The following is a 17726-nucleotide window of genomic DNA, read 5'->3' as shown; positions in this document are numbered from 1 at the left end:
TCCAAGATGTCCAATTACAGAATAATAAAAAATAAACCTACTGACCATTTCTGAGGGGGTAAACGTTACCCTGTTGCCGTCGAACTTGGCCGCCCTGTCATTGTTGACCTTCTCTGCCAACTTCTTCTGCATCCGATGGCCCCGTCCGAAGAAGACATAGTTGACGAAGGCGTACTCCAGCAGAGCCAGGAAGACGAACACGAAGCAGCCCATCAGGTACATGTCTATGGCCTTGACATAGGGGATCTTAGGGAGCGTCTCTCTCAGATGGGTGTTGATGGTGGTTAAGGTCAACACCGTGGTGATACCTGGAGCGGAAAGTTCCTTGGTTTGAAACAATAGGCATCATGGCACAAGAGCGGAGTTCGCCCACCTATAAGAAAATATCTGATTTGCTCTACCTCTGGGATATTGGGGCTTATTGACAAAACTAAATCTAATAAACTTGGTCAGTATAGATGGCCAATACCCAGATCCTATTTATACTAATCTTATTTACACAAGTGGGTTCTAAGTAGAGCCGATCAAATAAGGTGAGCAAAGATTTTGTTTCTCTTAACAGGGTGATTGAGCCCTTTTACATTCCAGGTAGTGAAGTAAAGTGTGTTATTTGGTTGACCAGTCATTATAGTAATCTAATAAGGTAATCAAACTTCAGCTTTAGAATTAGAATGATCTATTCACACGAAGTAAACAGAGGACATAACACAAACTGAACTAACAGTAACTTTGAGAGTAATAGCATCAATGAAAAGCTATTTCTAATCGTTCGAAGCTTATTGTTAATCAAAAGAAAATCAATATAATTTAAATGCAGTAGCCTAGAATGCCTCCCACCTCCCAGTCTCATATATACTGTAGCAGTCACATAATGCACATCCTGATATATACTGTAACAGTCACATACTGCACATCCTGATATACTGTAACAGTCACATACTGCACATCCTGATATACTGTAACAGTCACATACTGCACATCCTGATATATACTATAACAGTCACATACTGTACATCCTGATATACTGTAACAGTCACATACTGCACATCCTGATATATACTATAACAGTCACATACTGTACATCCTGATATACTGTAACAGTCACATACTGCACATCCTGATATATAAACAGCCACCACTAACATCGAGTGGCTGCTGCCAACACACTGACTCAACTCCAGCGACTTTAATAATGGGAATTGATGGGAATTGATGTAAAATATATCACTAGCCACTTTAAACAATGCTACTTAATATAATGTTTACATACCCTACATTATTTATCTCATATGTATACGTATATACTGTACTCTATATCATCTACTGCATCTTTATGTAATACATGTATCACTAGCCACTTTAAACTATGCCACTTTGTTTACATACTCATCTCATATGTATATACTGTACTCGATACCATCTACTGCATCTTGCCTATGCCGCTCTGTACCATCACTCATTCATATATCTTTATGTACATATTCTTTATCCCTTTACACTTGTGTGTATAAGGTAGTCGTTTTGGAATTGTTAGCTAGATTACTCGTTGGTTATTACTGCATTGTCGGAACTAGAAGCACAAGCATTTCACTACACTTGCATTAACATCTGCTAACCATGTGTATGTGACAAATAACATTTCATTTGACTTATACTGTAACAGTCACATACTGCACATCCTGATATATACTGTAACAGTCACATACTGCACATCCTGATATATACTGTAACAGTCACATACTGCACATCCTGATATATACTGTAACAGTCACATACTGTACATCCTGATATATACTGTAACAGTCACATACTGCACATCCTGATATATACTATAACAGTCACATACTGTACATCCTGATATATACTATAACAGTCACATACTGTACATCCTGATATATACTGTAACAGTCACATACTGCACATCCTCCCAGCCTCATATATACTGTAACAGTCACATACTGTACATCCTCCCAGCCTCATATATACTGTAACAGTCACATACTGCACATCCTGATATATACTGTAGCAGCAAATACAGACGTTGAGGATGCTGTAAATAGAGAGGGGAGGATGTGTTGACAGATGAGACATTGAGGATGCTGTAAATAGAGAGGGGAGGATGTGTTGACAGATGAGGTGTTGAGGATGCTGTAAACAGAGAGAGGGGAGGATGTGTTGACAGATGAGACGTTGAGGATGCTGTAAATAGAGAGGGGAGGATGTGTTGACAGATGAGACGTTGAGATGCTGTAAATAGAGAGAGGGGAGGATGTGTTGACAGATGAGGCGTTGATGATGCTGTAAATAGAGAGAGGGGAGGATGTGTTGACAGATGAGAAGTTGAGGATGCTGTAAATAGAGAGGGGAGGAAGTGTTGACAGATGAGATGTTGAGGATGCTGTAAAAGAGAGGAGAGGATGTGTTGACAGCTGAGACGTTGAGGATGCTGTAAAAGAGAGGAGAGGATGTGTTGACAGATGAGATGTTGAGGATGCTGTAAATAGAGAGGGGAGGATGTGTTGACAGATGAGACGTTGAGGATGCTGTAAATAGAGAGGGGAGGATGTGTTGACAGATGAGATGTTGAGGATGCTGTAATGTTTGATCCACAGTCATAAGATGATGTGTTAAACCCTGGATTGTCCTGGACAGAATGAACCCGTTTGTTGTATTGTGAAGAAAACAGAAGAGGCACTTTAATGCACTCACGACTCCATTCTGTGTGCACCAAAATTACAATCTGTTTGCCTGAAGTGCTTTTTCAAATCAAATCAAATTGTATTAGTCACATGTGCCCGAAAACAACAGGTGTCGTAGACCTTACAGTGAAATGCTAACTTACAAGCTCTTAACCAACAATGCAGTTTAAAAAATATCAATAAGAAACATAAATAAAAGTAACAAGAAGTTAAAGAACAGCAGTAAAATAACAATAGTGAGGCTATATACAGGGGGTACCAGTACAGAGTCAATGTGGAGGCTATATACAGGGGGTACTGGTACAGAGGCAATGTGGAGGCTATATACAGGGGGTACCGGTACAGAGTCAATGTGGAGGCTATATACAGGGGGTACCGGTACAGAGTCAATGTGGAGGCTATATACAGGGGGTACCGGTACAGAGTCAATGTGGAGGCTATATACAGGGGCTACCAGTACAGAGTCAATGTGGAGACTATATACAGGGGGTACCAGTACAGAGTCAATGTGGAGGCTATATACAGGGGGTACCGGTACAGAGTCAATGTGGAGGCTATATACAGGGGGTACCAGTACAGAGTCAATGTGGAGACTATATACAGGGGGTACCAGTACAGAGTCAATGTGGAGGCTATATACAGGGGCTACCAGTACAGAGTCAATGTGGAGGCTATATACAGGGGGTACCGGTACAGAGTCAATGTGGAGGCTATATACAGGGAGTACCGGTACAGAGTCAATGTGGAGGCTATATACAGGGAGTACCGGTACAGAGTCAATGTGGAGGCTATATACAGGGGTACTGGTACAGAGTCAATGGGGAGACTATATACAGGGTGTTACGGTACCGAGTCAATGTGTGGGGGCACTGGTTAGTTGAGGTAATTGAGGTAATATGTACATGTGGGTAGAGTTATTAAAGTGACTATGCATAGATAATAAAAGAGAGTAGCAGCAGCCCAAAAGAGGGGGGGGGTAATGCAAATAGTCTGATTAGATGGCAGGAGTCTTATTGCTTGGGGGTCGAAGCTGTTTAGAAGCCTCTTGGACCTAGACTTGGCGCTCCGGTACCGCTTGCCGTGCGGTAGCAGAGAGAACAGTCTATGACTGGGGTGACTGGAGTCTTTGACAATTTTTAGGGCCTTCCTCTGACACGGCCTGGTATAGAGGTCCTGGATGGCAGGAAGCTTGGACCCAGTGATGGCACTCTGTAGAGCCTTACGGTCAGATGCAGAGCAGTTGCCATACCAGGCGGTGATGCAACCGGTCAGGATGCTCTCAATGGCGCAACTGTAGAACCTTTTGTGTATCTGAGGAGGGGGAATAGGTTTTGTCCCATCACAACTGTCTTGTTGTGCTTGGACCATTATATTTTGTTGGTGATGTGGACACCAAGGAACTTTAAGCTCTCAACCTGCTCCACTACAGCCCCGTCGATGAGAATGGGGGAGTGCTCGGTCCTCCTTTTCCTGTAGTCCACAATCTTCTCCTTAGTCTTGATCACGTTGAGGGAGAGGTTGTTGTCCTGGCACCAGAAGGCCAGGTCTCTGACCTCCTCCTCAAGATGGGTCACTCAACTGAGACTGATCTTCTCTGTGTCATGGAGACTCTCTGCCAAAGCTGACTCTCTCCTCTGTTCTCATCCTCCTAGATCCAGCCGCTGCCTTCGACCCTGTGAACCATCAGATCCCCCTCTCCACCCTCTCAGGCTCTATCAGATCCTCCTCTCCACCCTCTCAGGGCTAGGTGTCTCAGGCTCTATGAGATCCTCCTCTCCACCCTCTCAGGGCTGGGCGTCTCAGGCTCTATGAGATCCTCCCCTCCACCCTCTCAGGGCTAGGCGTCTCAGGCTCTACACACTATTGGATTGCATCCTACTTGGCAGGCCGCCCCTACCAGGTGACATGGAGAGGATCTATGACTGCACCATTGTAGTCTCACTACTGGTGTCCCCCAGGACTCGGTTCTAGGCCTATCCTCTTCGCTCTATGTTACATCTGCTCCTGCCACGCCCTCTACTGCTCATCCTGTGTCTCCTTTACCTGCCGCCACTCCCCCAGTGCTCTCTCTCTCCCTCTCTGTGTGATTGTGTGGTTGGAGACAGGTGTGCTGGAGTCAGAGCAGATCCCCACCAGCTGCAACCTGTTCCATAACCAAGACTTCTACAAATACTCAGTCCTGCCACTTCCACACTGCCAGATCGTAATTTCTGCTCAGTCAGTCTACGTTTCTAGCCGTTTATTACTATTTAGATCCTGCTATGCCCGTTTTCCTTGCCTGATACGGTTTTCCTCTCCGCTAGTTCTGCCCGCTCTGACTCTGGTCCCCGTCTCCAGTCCCACGTCTCGTCATCCTGCTACTCTGTCCTGGAATCCCCATTCTACTACTCCCTTGGATTCCCCTCCGGACCTGCTTACCCTGTCTCAACCCCTCTCGCTCCAGCCTCATTCTCCGCACCTGGTTTCCTGCAACCCGCCCGAGCTTCCCCTGGACTGCTCTCCATCTTCCTGCTTCGTTTTAATAAATACCTTGGTGACTTGATCCCAGTCTCCTCATCTGAGTCTGCTCTTTGGTTTCCCTGTTCCACTCCATGTAACACTCTATATACCAAGTCACTGGTCATATCCTCACATGGTCTCTCCTATCACTGCTATGAGGATGGACCTCTCCTCTCCTCTCTATAGACCAAGTCACTCAGCTCTGTCATGTCCGCACATGGTCTCTCCTACATTTGCTATGCAGATGACACTCAACTACTTTTCTCCTTCCTCCCCTCTGACTCCCAGGTGGCGACACGCATATTTCAACTTGGATGTCGGTCAACCACGTCAAGGTCAATATCGACAAGACAGAGCTGCTCTTACTCCCGGGGAATGCCTGCCCGTTCAAAGACCTTGCCATCACAGTTGACAACTCCACAGTGTTGTCCTCCCAGAGTGCAAAGAACCTGGCATGACCCTGGATAACACTCTGTCATTCTCTGCAAACATCAAAACAGTGATTCACTCCTGCAGGTTCCTGCTCTACTCAGTGTTGTCTGGGCTCCCAGCTTGTGCCATTAAACCCCTGCAATTTATCCAAAACGCTGCAATCCACTTGGTTTTCAACCTTCCTCAATTCTCCCATGTTACCGCACTCCTCCGCACACTCCACTGGCTTCCAGTCGAAACTCACATCCACTACAACACCATGGTGTTTACCTACGGAGCAGCAAGATAAACTGCCCTTCCCTACCTTCAGGCTATGATCAAACCCTACACCCCAACCCGAGCACTCCGTTCTGGTGGAACCAGGTTCCCCCTGAAGCTAGGACAGCAGAGTCCCTGCCCTTGTTCCCGAAAACATCTGAAACCCTACACCCCAACCCGAGCACTCCGTTCTGGTGGAACCAGGTTCCCCCTGAAGCTAGGACAGCAGAGTCCCTGCCCTTGTTCCCGAAAACATCTGAAACCCTACACCCCAACCCGAGCACTCCGTTCTGGTGGAACCAGGTTCCCCCTGAAGCTAGGACAGCAGAGTCCCTGCCCTTGTTCCCGAAAACATCTGAAACCCTACACCCCAACCCGAGCACTCCGTTCTGGTGGAACCAGGCTCCCCCTGAAGCTAGGACAGCAGAGTCCCTGCCCTTGTTCCCGAAAACATCTGAAACCCTACCTCTTCAAAGAGTATCTTAAATAACCCCACAGCACCCCCCTGGCATTCTGTGTCCCATGGAATGGCTCAGAGGGGACAGTCACACTATCCCCGTCTCGCTCTCTCTCTCCAGATCAGAGGTCAGTTTTAAAGGCAGTACCTAAAGCCACTCTGGCAGCGGAGGCGTCGTAGTTGATCCAGAAGGAGACCCAGGACAGGATGGTGATCAGGATGGAGGGCATGTACGTCTGCAGGATGAAGTAGCCGATGTTCCTCTTTAGCTTGAAGCTCAGAGACAGACGTGGGTAGGCACCTGTAGGGAAAACAATATTGCGTCTTATTTCAAGACAGACATACAGAATGGACTGGACTAGACTAGACTGTACTACCTAGAGACATTCTTGGGTAGGCACCTGTCTATAGAAACACAACGTAGTAAAAAAGAGGGAGAAGATGGAAAAAGGTGACAGTACTGCTGCTTAGCTCAAGCGGCACAAACACAGTGATAGGCCTATCTTATTTTGTGGCTTGTTTCACGTTCCCATAGCAATGGCAGTTTGTGTCACCATGGTAACAAGCAACCCTGGACCAAAGTCCAAATGATTTGTTCGCAACTTAGCATTGAGACCACAATGGAAATGGAAATGTACATTTCTCAGTATAATGATAATAAATGTTTATGCTTCGATGACATTACAGTTTCTCAATCGCGTACAATCATTTTCTGGAACAATCGATTTTCAAAACAGAGTACACTAGACAAAGAACTCTCTGGCCTTTTGCTAAACAGTCAATGCATTTCCAAAATGTAGTTGCCTTCTCAAAACATAAATAAGTTCATCAAAACTATATAATAAAATCAAAATTGCAAATACATTCATCAAATACTCAGAATAGACAGTAGTCTATAGCTTCAGTAATATAGTAGACAGTAGTCTATAGCTTCAATAACTCTCTAATACTGGATCACAGGACCACTACACTACAGTACCCCAGACAATAACTATTATTCTGGATCACAGGACCACTAGACTACTGGACCCCAGACAATAACTATTATTCTGGATCACAGGACCACTACACTACAGTACCCCAGACAATAACTATTATTCTGGATCACAGCACAGGACCACAGCACAGGACCACTACACTACAGGACCCCAGACAATAACTATTATTCTGGATCACAGGACCACTACACTACAGTACCCCAGACAATAACTATTATTCTGGATCACAGCACAGGACCACAGCACAGGACCACTACACTACAGGACCCCAGACAATAACTATTATTCTGGATCACAGGACCACTACACTACAGTACCCCAGACAATAACTATTATTCTGGATCACATGACCACTACACTACAGTACCCCAGACAATAACTATCATACTGGATCACAGGACCACTACACTACAGGACCCCAGACAATAACTATTATTCTGGATCACAGGACCACTACACTACAGTACCCCAGACAATAACTATTCTTCTGGATCACAGGACCACTACACTACAGTACCCCAGACAATAACTATTATTCTGGATCACAGGACCACTACACTACAGTACCCCAGACAATAACTATTATTCTGGATCACATGACCACTACACTACAGTACCCCAGACAATAACTATCATACTGGATCACAGGACCACTACACTACAGGACCCCAGACAATAACTATTATTCTGGATCACAGGACCACTACACTACAGTACCCCAGACAATAACTATTCTTCTGGATCACAGGACCACTACACTACAGGACCCCAGACAATAACTATAATTCTGGATCACAGGACCACTACACTACAGGACCCCAGACAATAACTATAATTCTGGATCACAGGACCACTACACTACAGGACCCCAGACAATAACTATTATTCTGGATCACAGCACAGGACCACTACACTACGCTACAGGACCCCAGACAATAACTATAATTCTGGATCACAGGACCACTACACTACAGGACCCCAGACAATAACTATAATTCTGGATCACAGGACCACTACACTACAGGACCCCAGACAATAACTATTATTCTGGATCACAGGAGCACTACACTACAGTACCCCAGACAATAACTATTATACTGGATCACAGCACAGGACCACTACACTACAGGACCCCAGACAATAACTATAATTCTGGATCACAGGACCACTACACTACAGTACCCCAGACAATAACTATTATTCTGGATCACAGGACCACTACACTAAAGGACCCCAGACAATAACTATTATTCTGGAAACAGGACCACTACACTACAGGACCCAAGACAATAACTATAATTCTGGATCACAGGACCACTACACTACACTACAGGACCCCAGACAATAACTATTATTCTGGATCACAGCACAGGACCACTACACTACACTACAGGACCCCAGACAATAACTATAATTCTGGATCACAGGACCACTACACTACAGGACCCCAGACAATAACTATAATTCTGGATCACAGGACCACTACACTACAGGACCCCAGACAATAACTATTATTCTGGATCACAGGACCACTACACTACAGTACCCCAGACAATAACTATTATTCTGGATCACATGACCACTACACTACAGTACCCCAGACAATAACTATAATTCTGGATCACAGGACCACTACACTACAGGACCCCAGACAATAACTATTATTCTGGATCACAGGACCACTACACTACAGTACCCCAGACAATAACTATTCTTCTGGATCACAGGACCACTACACTACAGGACCCCAGACAATAACTATAATTCTGGATCACAGGACCACTACACTACAGGACCCCAGACAATAACTATTATTCTGGATCACAGCACAGGACCACTACACTACACTACAGGACCCCAGACAATAACTATAATTCTGGATCACAGGACCACTACACTACAGGACCCCAGACAATAACTATAATTCTGGATCACAGGACCACTACACTACAGGACCCCAGACAATAACTATTATTCTGGATCACAGGAGCACTACACTACAGTACCCCAGACAATAACTATTATACTGGATCACAGCACAGGACCACTACACTACAGGACCCCAGACAATAACTATAATTCTGGATCACAGGACCACTACACTACAGTACCCCAGACAATAACTATTATTCTGGATCACAGGACCACTACACTAAAGGACCCCAGACAATAACTATTATTCTGGAAACAGGACCACTACACTACAGGACCCCAGACAATAACTATAATTCTGGATCACAGGACCACTACACTACACTACAGGACCCCAGACAATAACTATTATTCTGGATCACAGCACAGGACCACTACACTACACTACAGGACCCCAGACAATAACTATAATTCTGGATCACAGGACCACTACACTACAGGACCCCAGACAATAACTATAATTCTGGATCACAGGACCACTACACTACAGGACCCCAGACAATAACTATTATTCTGGATCACAGGACCACTACACTACAGGACCCCAGACAATAACTATTATTCTGGATCACAGGACCACTACACTACAGTACCCCAGACAATAACTATTATTCTGGATCACAGGACCACTACAGTACCCCAGACAATAACTATAATTCTGGATCACAGGACCACTACACTACAGTACCCCAGACAATAACTATTATTCTGGATCACAGGACCACTAGACTACAGGACCCCAGACAATAACTATAATTCTGGATCACAGGACCACTACACTACAGTACCCCAGACAATAACTATTATTCTGGATCACAGGACCACTACACTACAGTACCCCGGACAATAACTATAATTCTGGATCACAGGACCACTACACTACAGTACCCCAGACAATAACTATTATTCTGGATCACAGGACCACTAGACTACAGGACCCCAGACAATAACTATAATTCTGGATCACAGGACCACTACACTACACTACAGGACCCCAGACAATAACTATTATTCTGGATCACAGCACAGGACCACTACACTACACTACAGGACCCCAGACAATAACTATAATTCTGGATCACAGCACAGGACCACTACACTACACTACAGGACCCCAGACAATAACTATAATTCTGGATCACAGGACCACTACACTACAGTACCCCAGACAATAACTATTATTCTGGATCACAGGACCACTACACTACAGGACCCCAGACAATAACTATTATTCTGGATCACAGGACCACTACACTACAGGACCCCAGACAATAACTATAATTCTGGATCACAGGACCACTACACTACAGGACCCCAGACAATAACTATTATTCTGGATCACAGGACCACTACACTACAGGACCCCAGACAATAACTATTATTCTGGATCACAGCACAGGACCACTACACTACAGTACCCCAGACAATAACTATTATTCTGGATCACAGGACCACTACACTACTCTACCCCAGACAATAACTATTATTCTGGATCACAGGACCACTACACTACAGTACCCCAGGCAATAACTATTATACTGGATCACAGCACAGGACCACTACACTACAGGACCCCAGACAATAACTATAATTCTGGATCACAGGACCACTACACTACAGGACCCCAGACAATAACTATAATTCTGGATCACAGGACCACTACACTACAGTACCCCAGACAATAACTATTATTCTGGATCACAGGACCACTAGACTACAGGACCCAGACAATAACTATTATACTGGATCACAGCACAGGACCACTACACTACAGGACCCCAGACAATAACTATTATTCTGGATCACAGGACCACTACACTACAGGACCCCAGACAATAACTATAATTCTGGATCACAGGACCACTACACTACAGTACCCCAGACAATAACTATTATTCTGGATCACAGGACCACTAGACTACAGTACCCCAGACAATAACTATTATTCTGGATCACAGGACCACTACACTACAGTACCCCAGACAATAACTATAATTCTGGATCACTCTGCAATGGAGTGTTTGAGTACCTGAAAACTACATCACAATACAATACACAGGAACATAACATTTGAGGGAGCTGGGAGAGAGATTGTTGCGTAGTAAAAAAAAAAAGTTACAATAAAGTTTGAGGCAATGGCAACTTCAGAGGCAGTTGGTCTGGTTTCTCTAACAAACAACGGAAGCTTCATCAGAGGCAGTTGGTCTGGTTTCTCTAACAAAACAGAAGCTTCATCAGAGGCAGTTGGTCTGGTTTCTCTAACAAAACAGAAGCTTCATCAGAGGCAGTTGGTCTGGTTTCTCTAACATAACAGAAGCTTCATCAGAGGCAGTTGGTCTGGTTTCTCTAACAAAACAGAAGCTTCATCAGAGGCAGTTGGTCTGGTTTCTCTAACAAAACAGAAACTTCATCAGAGGCAGTTGGTCTGGTTTCTCTAACAAAACAGAAGCTTCATCAGAGGCAGTTGGTCTGGTTTCTCTAACAAAACAGAAGCTTCATCAGAGGCAGTTGGTCTGGTTTCTCTAACAAAACAGAAACTTCATCAGAGGCAGTTGGTCTTGTTTCTCTAACAAAACAGAAGCTTCATCAGAGGCAGTTGGTCTGGTTTCTCTAACAAAACAGAAACTTCATCAGAGGCAGTTGGTCTGGTTTCTCTAACAAAACAGAAGCTTCATCAGAGGCAGTTGGTCTGGTTTCTCTAACAAACAACGGAAGCTTCATCAGAGGCAGTTGGTCTGGTTTCTCTAACAAAACAGAAACTTCATCAGAGGCTGTTGGTCTGGTTTTGTCTAACAAACAAAAAACGAATCACAAAAGAGTGCGCCAATTTTTTTGAAAATGATACCAAACACGGGTACTGTATAATATGATCATGATACGTTTTGCAATATTACATTAACTTCCACAAAACTCCCAGGTTTCCCAGAAATCCTAGTTGGAGGATTCTAGATTCCCTCCTGATTCCGGGAACCGTCAAACCTACGTTTTCTGTAAAAGCAACCCTAATCATGGCTCTCCATGGCCGTTACTGTACCTGTGGAAAAGACCACATTCCTGGAAACCAGTTTGTAGTCCACGATGGAGAACTGAGGCAGCTCGATGCGAGTCACTCCTGTCACAGCATTCTCCCCCCCTTTCCAGTAGAACTCGATGTCATCTGTGGTGTAGCCATCTGTCACACAGAAACACACAGTCATGCGCCATACTTAGTTCATTACTCAACATAATAGAAATCATAGTTGAATCTAGTTAACTATGCGAGTCTGACGAGAAATAACGTATTGTAGGTTATTGAATGCAGTGAACTACTAAATATGTGCGAATGAAAGTAAAATATAGGTTATGTAACCCAAGCCAACACACTAAAGCACTAACTTACACTAGCCTTGTCATTAATTTAGTTGACACATTAAGATGACTCATCTATTTCATTAGCATTCAGGCTAAGTGATATTTGTGGCTCGTGATGACAGAGTATGATGAAGTCCTGTGAATCACAGAAAGAGCAGAGGCTCGTGGGTAATAGATAGTTACATGAGGCTGACGTAAATCTACTATTAGCCTGATTTCTAGCTGACAACGCGTTTGTGTCCCCAATAGCACCCTATTCCAGATCAAAAGTAGTGTACTATATAGGGAATAGGGTTCTGGTCTAAAGTAGTGTACTATATAGGGAATAGGGTTCTGGTCTAAAGTAGTGTACTATATAGGGAATAGGGTTCTGGTCTAAAGTAGTGCACTATATAGGGAATAGGGCTCTGGTCTAAAGTAGTGCACTATATAGGGAACAGGGCTCTGGTCTAAAGTAGGGCACTATATAGGGAACAGGCCTCTGGTCTAAAGTAGTGCACTATATAGGGAACAGGGCTCTGGTCTAAAGTAGTGCACTACATAGGGAACAGGGTGCCATTTTGGAGATAGCCTGACAGTGTTTCCAGTCTCATTGGTAGGCAGACCAACAGATACGCTGTTTACGGCTGTTCATAAGTGACCTTCAGCAGTTTTATGGGGAGACATGTACTGATGAGTTAGGAGACATCATGGATAAAGTACAGAGTCCACTCTATCGATCTCTCTCTTGATCTCCTCTTCAGAGGACTCTATCACCGCCTGGTATGGCAACTGCACCGCCTGGTACCTGCCCTTCAGGACACCTACAGCACTGGATGTCACAGGAAGGGCAAAAAGATCATCAAGGACCTCAGCCACCCGAGAAAAGGCCTGTTCAACCCGCTACCATCCAGAAGGCGAGGTCAGTACAAGTGCATCAAAGATGGGACCGAGAGACTGAAAAACACCTTACATATTGTTAAATAGCCATACAACAGGTGTAGACCATGAAATGAACTTACAGGCCAACAGCGCAGTTCATAATAAAATATTTACTAAATAAACTAAAGCGATAAAAAAATTATACAAAAATGTTTAACACAAGAAATGTACATAACAATAACAAGGCTATTTACAGGTGGTACCGGTACGGAGTTAACGGGGATACAGGTTAGTCAAGGTAATTCGTGAAGTGACTATGAATAGATAATAAACAGCGAGTAGTAACAGAAAAATAGGTAAAAAGTAGGCTATGTAGAACAAAAATGCCTCTCTGACTTGTTGAATAAGAAATAACATTGACTCTATTAGAAGGGAATTTATATTTGGAACATTCAAGAATGCAAATTGGACCCACCCCCAAATTGGAATGGGTCTAGGGTTTCCGGCATGATGGTGTAAAAACAAAGAGGAGGGGGGGGGGGGGGGGGGTCAATGTGTAAATAGTCTGGGTGGTCATTTTATTAATTGTTCATCAGTCTTATGGCTTGGGGGTAGAAGCTGTTAAGGAGCCTTTTGGTCCTAGACTTGGTGCTCTGGTACCGCTTGCCGTGCGGTAGCAGAGAGAACAGTCTATACCTTGTGTGACTGGAGTCTGACAATTTTTAGGGCCTTCCTCTGACACCGCCTGGTATAGAGGTCCTGGATGGCAGGAAGCTTGGACCCAGTGATGGCACTCTGTAGAGCCTTACGGTCAGATGCAGAGCAGTTGCCATACCAGGCGGTGAGGGGACTGAGCACGCACCCTTGAAGGGCCCCAGTGTTGAGGATCAGCGTGGCAGATGTGTTGCTGCCTACCCTTACCACCTGGGGGCAGCCAGTCAGGAAGTCCAGGATCCAGTTGCAGAGGGAGGTGTTCAGTCCCAGGGTCCTTAGCTTCGTGATGAGCTTTGTGGGCACTATGGTGCTTTGTGGGCACCATAACGCAGAGCTGTAGTCAATGAACAGCATTCTCACATAGGTGTTCCTTTTGTCCAGGTGGGAAAGGGCAGTGTGGAGTGCGATTGAGATTTTGTTATCTGTGGATCTGTTGGGGCAGTATGCAAATTGGAGTAGGTCTAGGGTTTCCGGCATGATGGTGTTGATGTGAGCCATGACCAGCCTTTCAACGCACTTCATGGCTACCGACGTGAGTGCTACGGGGCGGTAATCATTTAGGCAGGTTACCTTCGCTTTCTTGGGCACCGAGATGGTCTGTTTGAAACATGTAAGTACTATAGACTCAGTCAGGGAGAGGTTGAAAATGTCAGTGAAGACACTTGCCAGTTGGTCCATGCATGCTTTGAGTACATGTCCTGGTAATCTGTCTGGTCCCGCAGCTTTGTGAATGTTGACCTATTTAAAGGTCTTGCTCACATCAGCTACAGGGAGTGTGATCACACAGTCATCCGGAACAGCTGGTGCTCTCATACATGCTAAAAGGCACTTAGCTAGTCTGGTAGGCTCGCATCACTGGGCAGCTCGCGACTCGGTTTCCCTTTGTAGCCCATAATAGTCCTGTATTGGCGTTTTGCCTGTTTGATGATTTGTCTGAGGGCATAGCGGGATTTCTTAATAGCTTGGGGATTCGAGTCAGCAAACTTTCAGTTACTGGCCCAATGCTCTAACCACTAGGCTACCTGCCGCTCTAGCCTTTAGCTTAGTGCGGATGTTGCGTGTAATCCATGGCTTCTGGTTGGGAAATGTACGTACAGTCACTGGGGGGACAACGTCGTTGATGCACTTATTTATGAAGCCGGTGACTGGCATGCAATTGGATGGATCCGGGAACATATTCCAGTCTGTGCAGGAAAACAGTCCTGTAGTTTATCATCCGCGTCATCTGACCAGTTCCGTATTGACTGAGTCACTGGTACTTCCTGCTTTAGTTTTTGCTTGTAAGCAGGGATCCGGAGGATAGAATTATGGTTAGATTTGCCAAATGGAGGTCGAGGGAGAGCTTTGTATGCGTCTCTGTGTATGGAGTAAAGGTGGTGTTACGGATACAGTTATCCTGTGTGTGTATCCTGTGTGTGTGTGTTTCTTTTCTCTCCTTCTCCCCTCACAGGTGAAAATCATCACTCCCCAATCAGTCAACAATCAACCCATCAATCAGAAGACACACCTCCTCCTGTTTCCTACCCTATCACAGTTCCTTCCCCATGGTTTAAAAACCCCATCATTTGTTTGTTCAAGAGCTCAATCTCTGTGTAATGCCATATTGGTAGATAGCTGTTCTATATAGATTTCAGTAGCTCAATCTTTGTAAATGCCATGTTTGTAGACCTCTGTTTTGCACGCGCTCTCTGTGTATTAATTAACCTCTCTTTTGTTTGAGCACCTCCAAATCACTTTGTCATCTCCTGTGAGTATTGTTTTGGGTATGGTGTTTGCTGGTGGGAAAAGGGGGAAACCAAGACAAGTCGCCCATGGGCATACACTACCCGTAGGTGAACTTTGTTAAATACACTAGTTAGAACTGGGCGGACCACCCACTGTATTTTGGTTAGTTAGTTAGCTGTTGTTAAAGTAGGCTAGTTTAGGGGTGTTTTTGCATATTTGTTTCTTTCCTTGGGTCCAGCTCAGCCCCTTTTCCTGCTTCCCCCCCCATTACCGTGTGTTTTACAATAAACCCTGAGTTTGACGGTATTATTTCAGTTGTCCTGGTTATTTCGTTCACACGTACTTTGTCACAATTATAATTTACATGAGTTATGTTACGCGTCTCACTACCATCCCCCCTAGACTGTCGGGCCAAAAAAGGGATTCGTAACAGGTGGTCTAGAGTTTTTTCCCCTCTGGTTGCACATGTAACATACTGATAGAAATTAGGTCAAATGGATTTAAGTTTCCCTGCATTAACGTCCCCGGCCACTAGGAGTGCCACATCTGGATGAGCATTTTATTGCTGGCTTATGGCCTTATAGAGTTGGTTGAATGTGGTCTTAGTGCCAGCGTCGGTTTGTGATGGTAAATAGATGGCTACGAATAATATAGATGAGAACTCTTGGTAGATAATGTGGTCTACAGCTTATCATGAGGTATTCTACCTCAAGACTTCTTTAATATTAGACGACGTGCACCAGCAGTTATTGACAAATACACACCCCCGCCCCTCGTCTTAACAGATGTAGCTGCTCTGTCCTGCCGATTCATGGAGAAGTCAGCCAGCTCTATATTATCCGTGTCGTCGTTCAGCCACGTCTCGGTGAAACATAAGATGACAGTTTTTTATATCCCGTTGGTAGAATAGTCTTAATCGTAGATCGTCCAGTTTGTTTTCCAATGATTGGCTGCACGTTGGCCAATAGTACGGAGGGTAGTGGTGGTTTACCTATTCATCGGCGAAAGCCTTGCAACCCGCCCTCCTCCCGCTTTTCCTCCGTCTTTTCCTCACGCTGATGATGGGGATTTGGGCCTTGTCTTGACAAAGCAGTATATCCTTCGAGTTAGACTCATTAAAGAAAAAAAACTCTTCATTCAGTTCGAGGTGAGTAATCGCTGTTCTGATGTCCAGAAGCTCTTTTCGGTCATAAGAGACGATAGCAGCATCATTATGCACAAAATAAGTTACAAACAATGTGGAAAAACAGCACAGTTGGTTAGGAGCCAGTAAAACGACAGCCATCCCCTCCGGTGCAATTATACTGTCACTAGCTGGCCCCCGTCCAGTACCCTGCCCTGAGCTTAGTCACCGTCACTAGACGGCTACCACCCGGTTACTCAACCCTGCACCTTAGAGGTTGCTGCCTTATGTACATAGACATGGAATCACTGGTCACTTTAATAATGTTTACATACTGTTTTACTCATTTCATATGTATATACTGTATTATAGTCAATGCTCATCCTATTCAACTATAGCTGGAAATGTACTATTCGATCCTACAGATATGGACAGTATGTGGATAGAATATATAGTATAGTGTCTATACATCGCATCACATATATATTTTTTATACACCGGACTCCGACATTGCTTGTCCTAATATTTATATATTTCTTAATTTCATTATATTACTTTTATCTTGTGTGTATTGTTGTGAATTGTTAGATATTACTGCACTGTTGGAGCTAGGAACACTACAGCATTTCCCTACACCCGCAATAAGATCTGATAAATATATGTATGTGACCAATAAT

The 17726-nt window shown here is 44.5% G+C and overlaps 1 protein-coding gene across 1 annotated transcript in view; it reads right to left on the bottom strand.

Moving 5' to 3' along the window:
• The window catches only part of LOC139414612 (gamma-aminobutyric acid type A receptor subunit beta3), a 42504-nt gene that overhangs the window by 2749 nt on the left and 22029 nt on the right, over positions 1 to 17726 (bottom strand). Inside the window, exons 6-8 of the mRNA XM_071162425.1 lie at positions 12310 to 12447; positions 6494 to 6646; positions 70 to 308 (exon numbers count right to left, since the gene is read on the bottom strand). Coding sequence (XP_071018526.1) covers positions 70 to 308; positions 6494 to 6646; positions 12310 to 12447 — 530 coding nt within the window. The remainder of the gene's footprint in view (positions 1 to 69; positions 309 to 6493; positions 6647 to 12309; positions 12448 to 17726) is intronic.

The sequence above is a fragment of the Oncorhynchus clarkii genome, chromosome 1 (assembly GCF_045791955.1).
Source record: "Oncorhynchus clarkii lewisi isolate Uvic-CL-2024 chromosome 1, UVic_Ocla_1.0, whole genome shotgun sequence".
Taxonomy (NCBI): domain Eukaryota; kingdom Metazoa; phylum Chordata; class Actinopteri; order Salmoniformes; family Salmonidae; genus Oncorhynchus; species Oncorhynchus clarkii.
The sequence above is the reverse complement of the archived record's forward strand: the minus strand, read 5'-3'. Positions and strand labels throughout refer to the sequence as shown.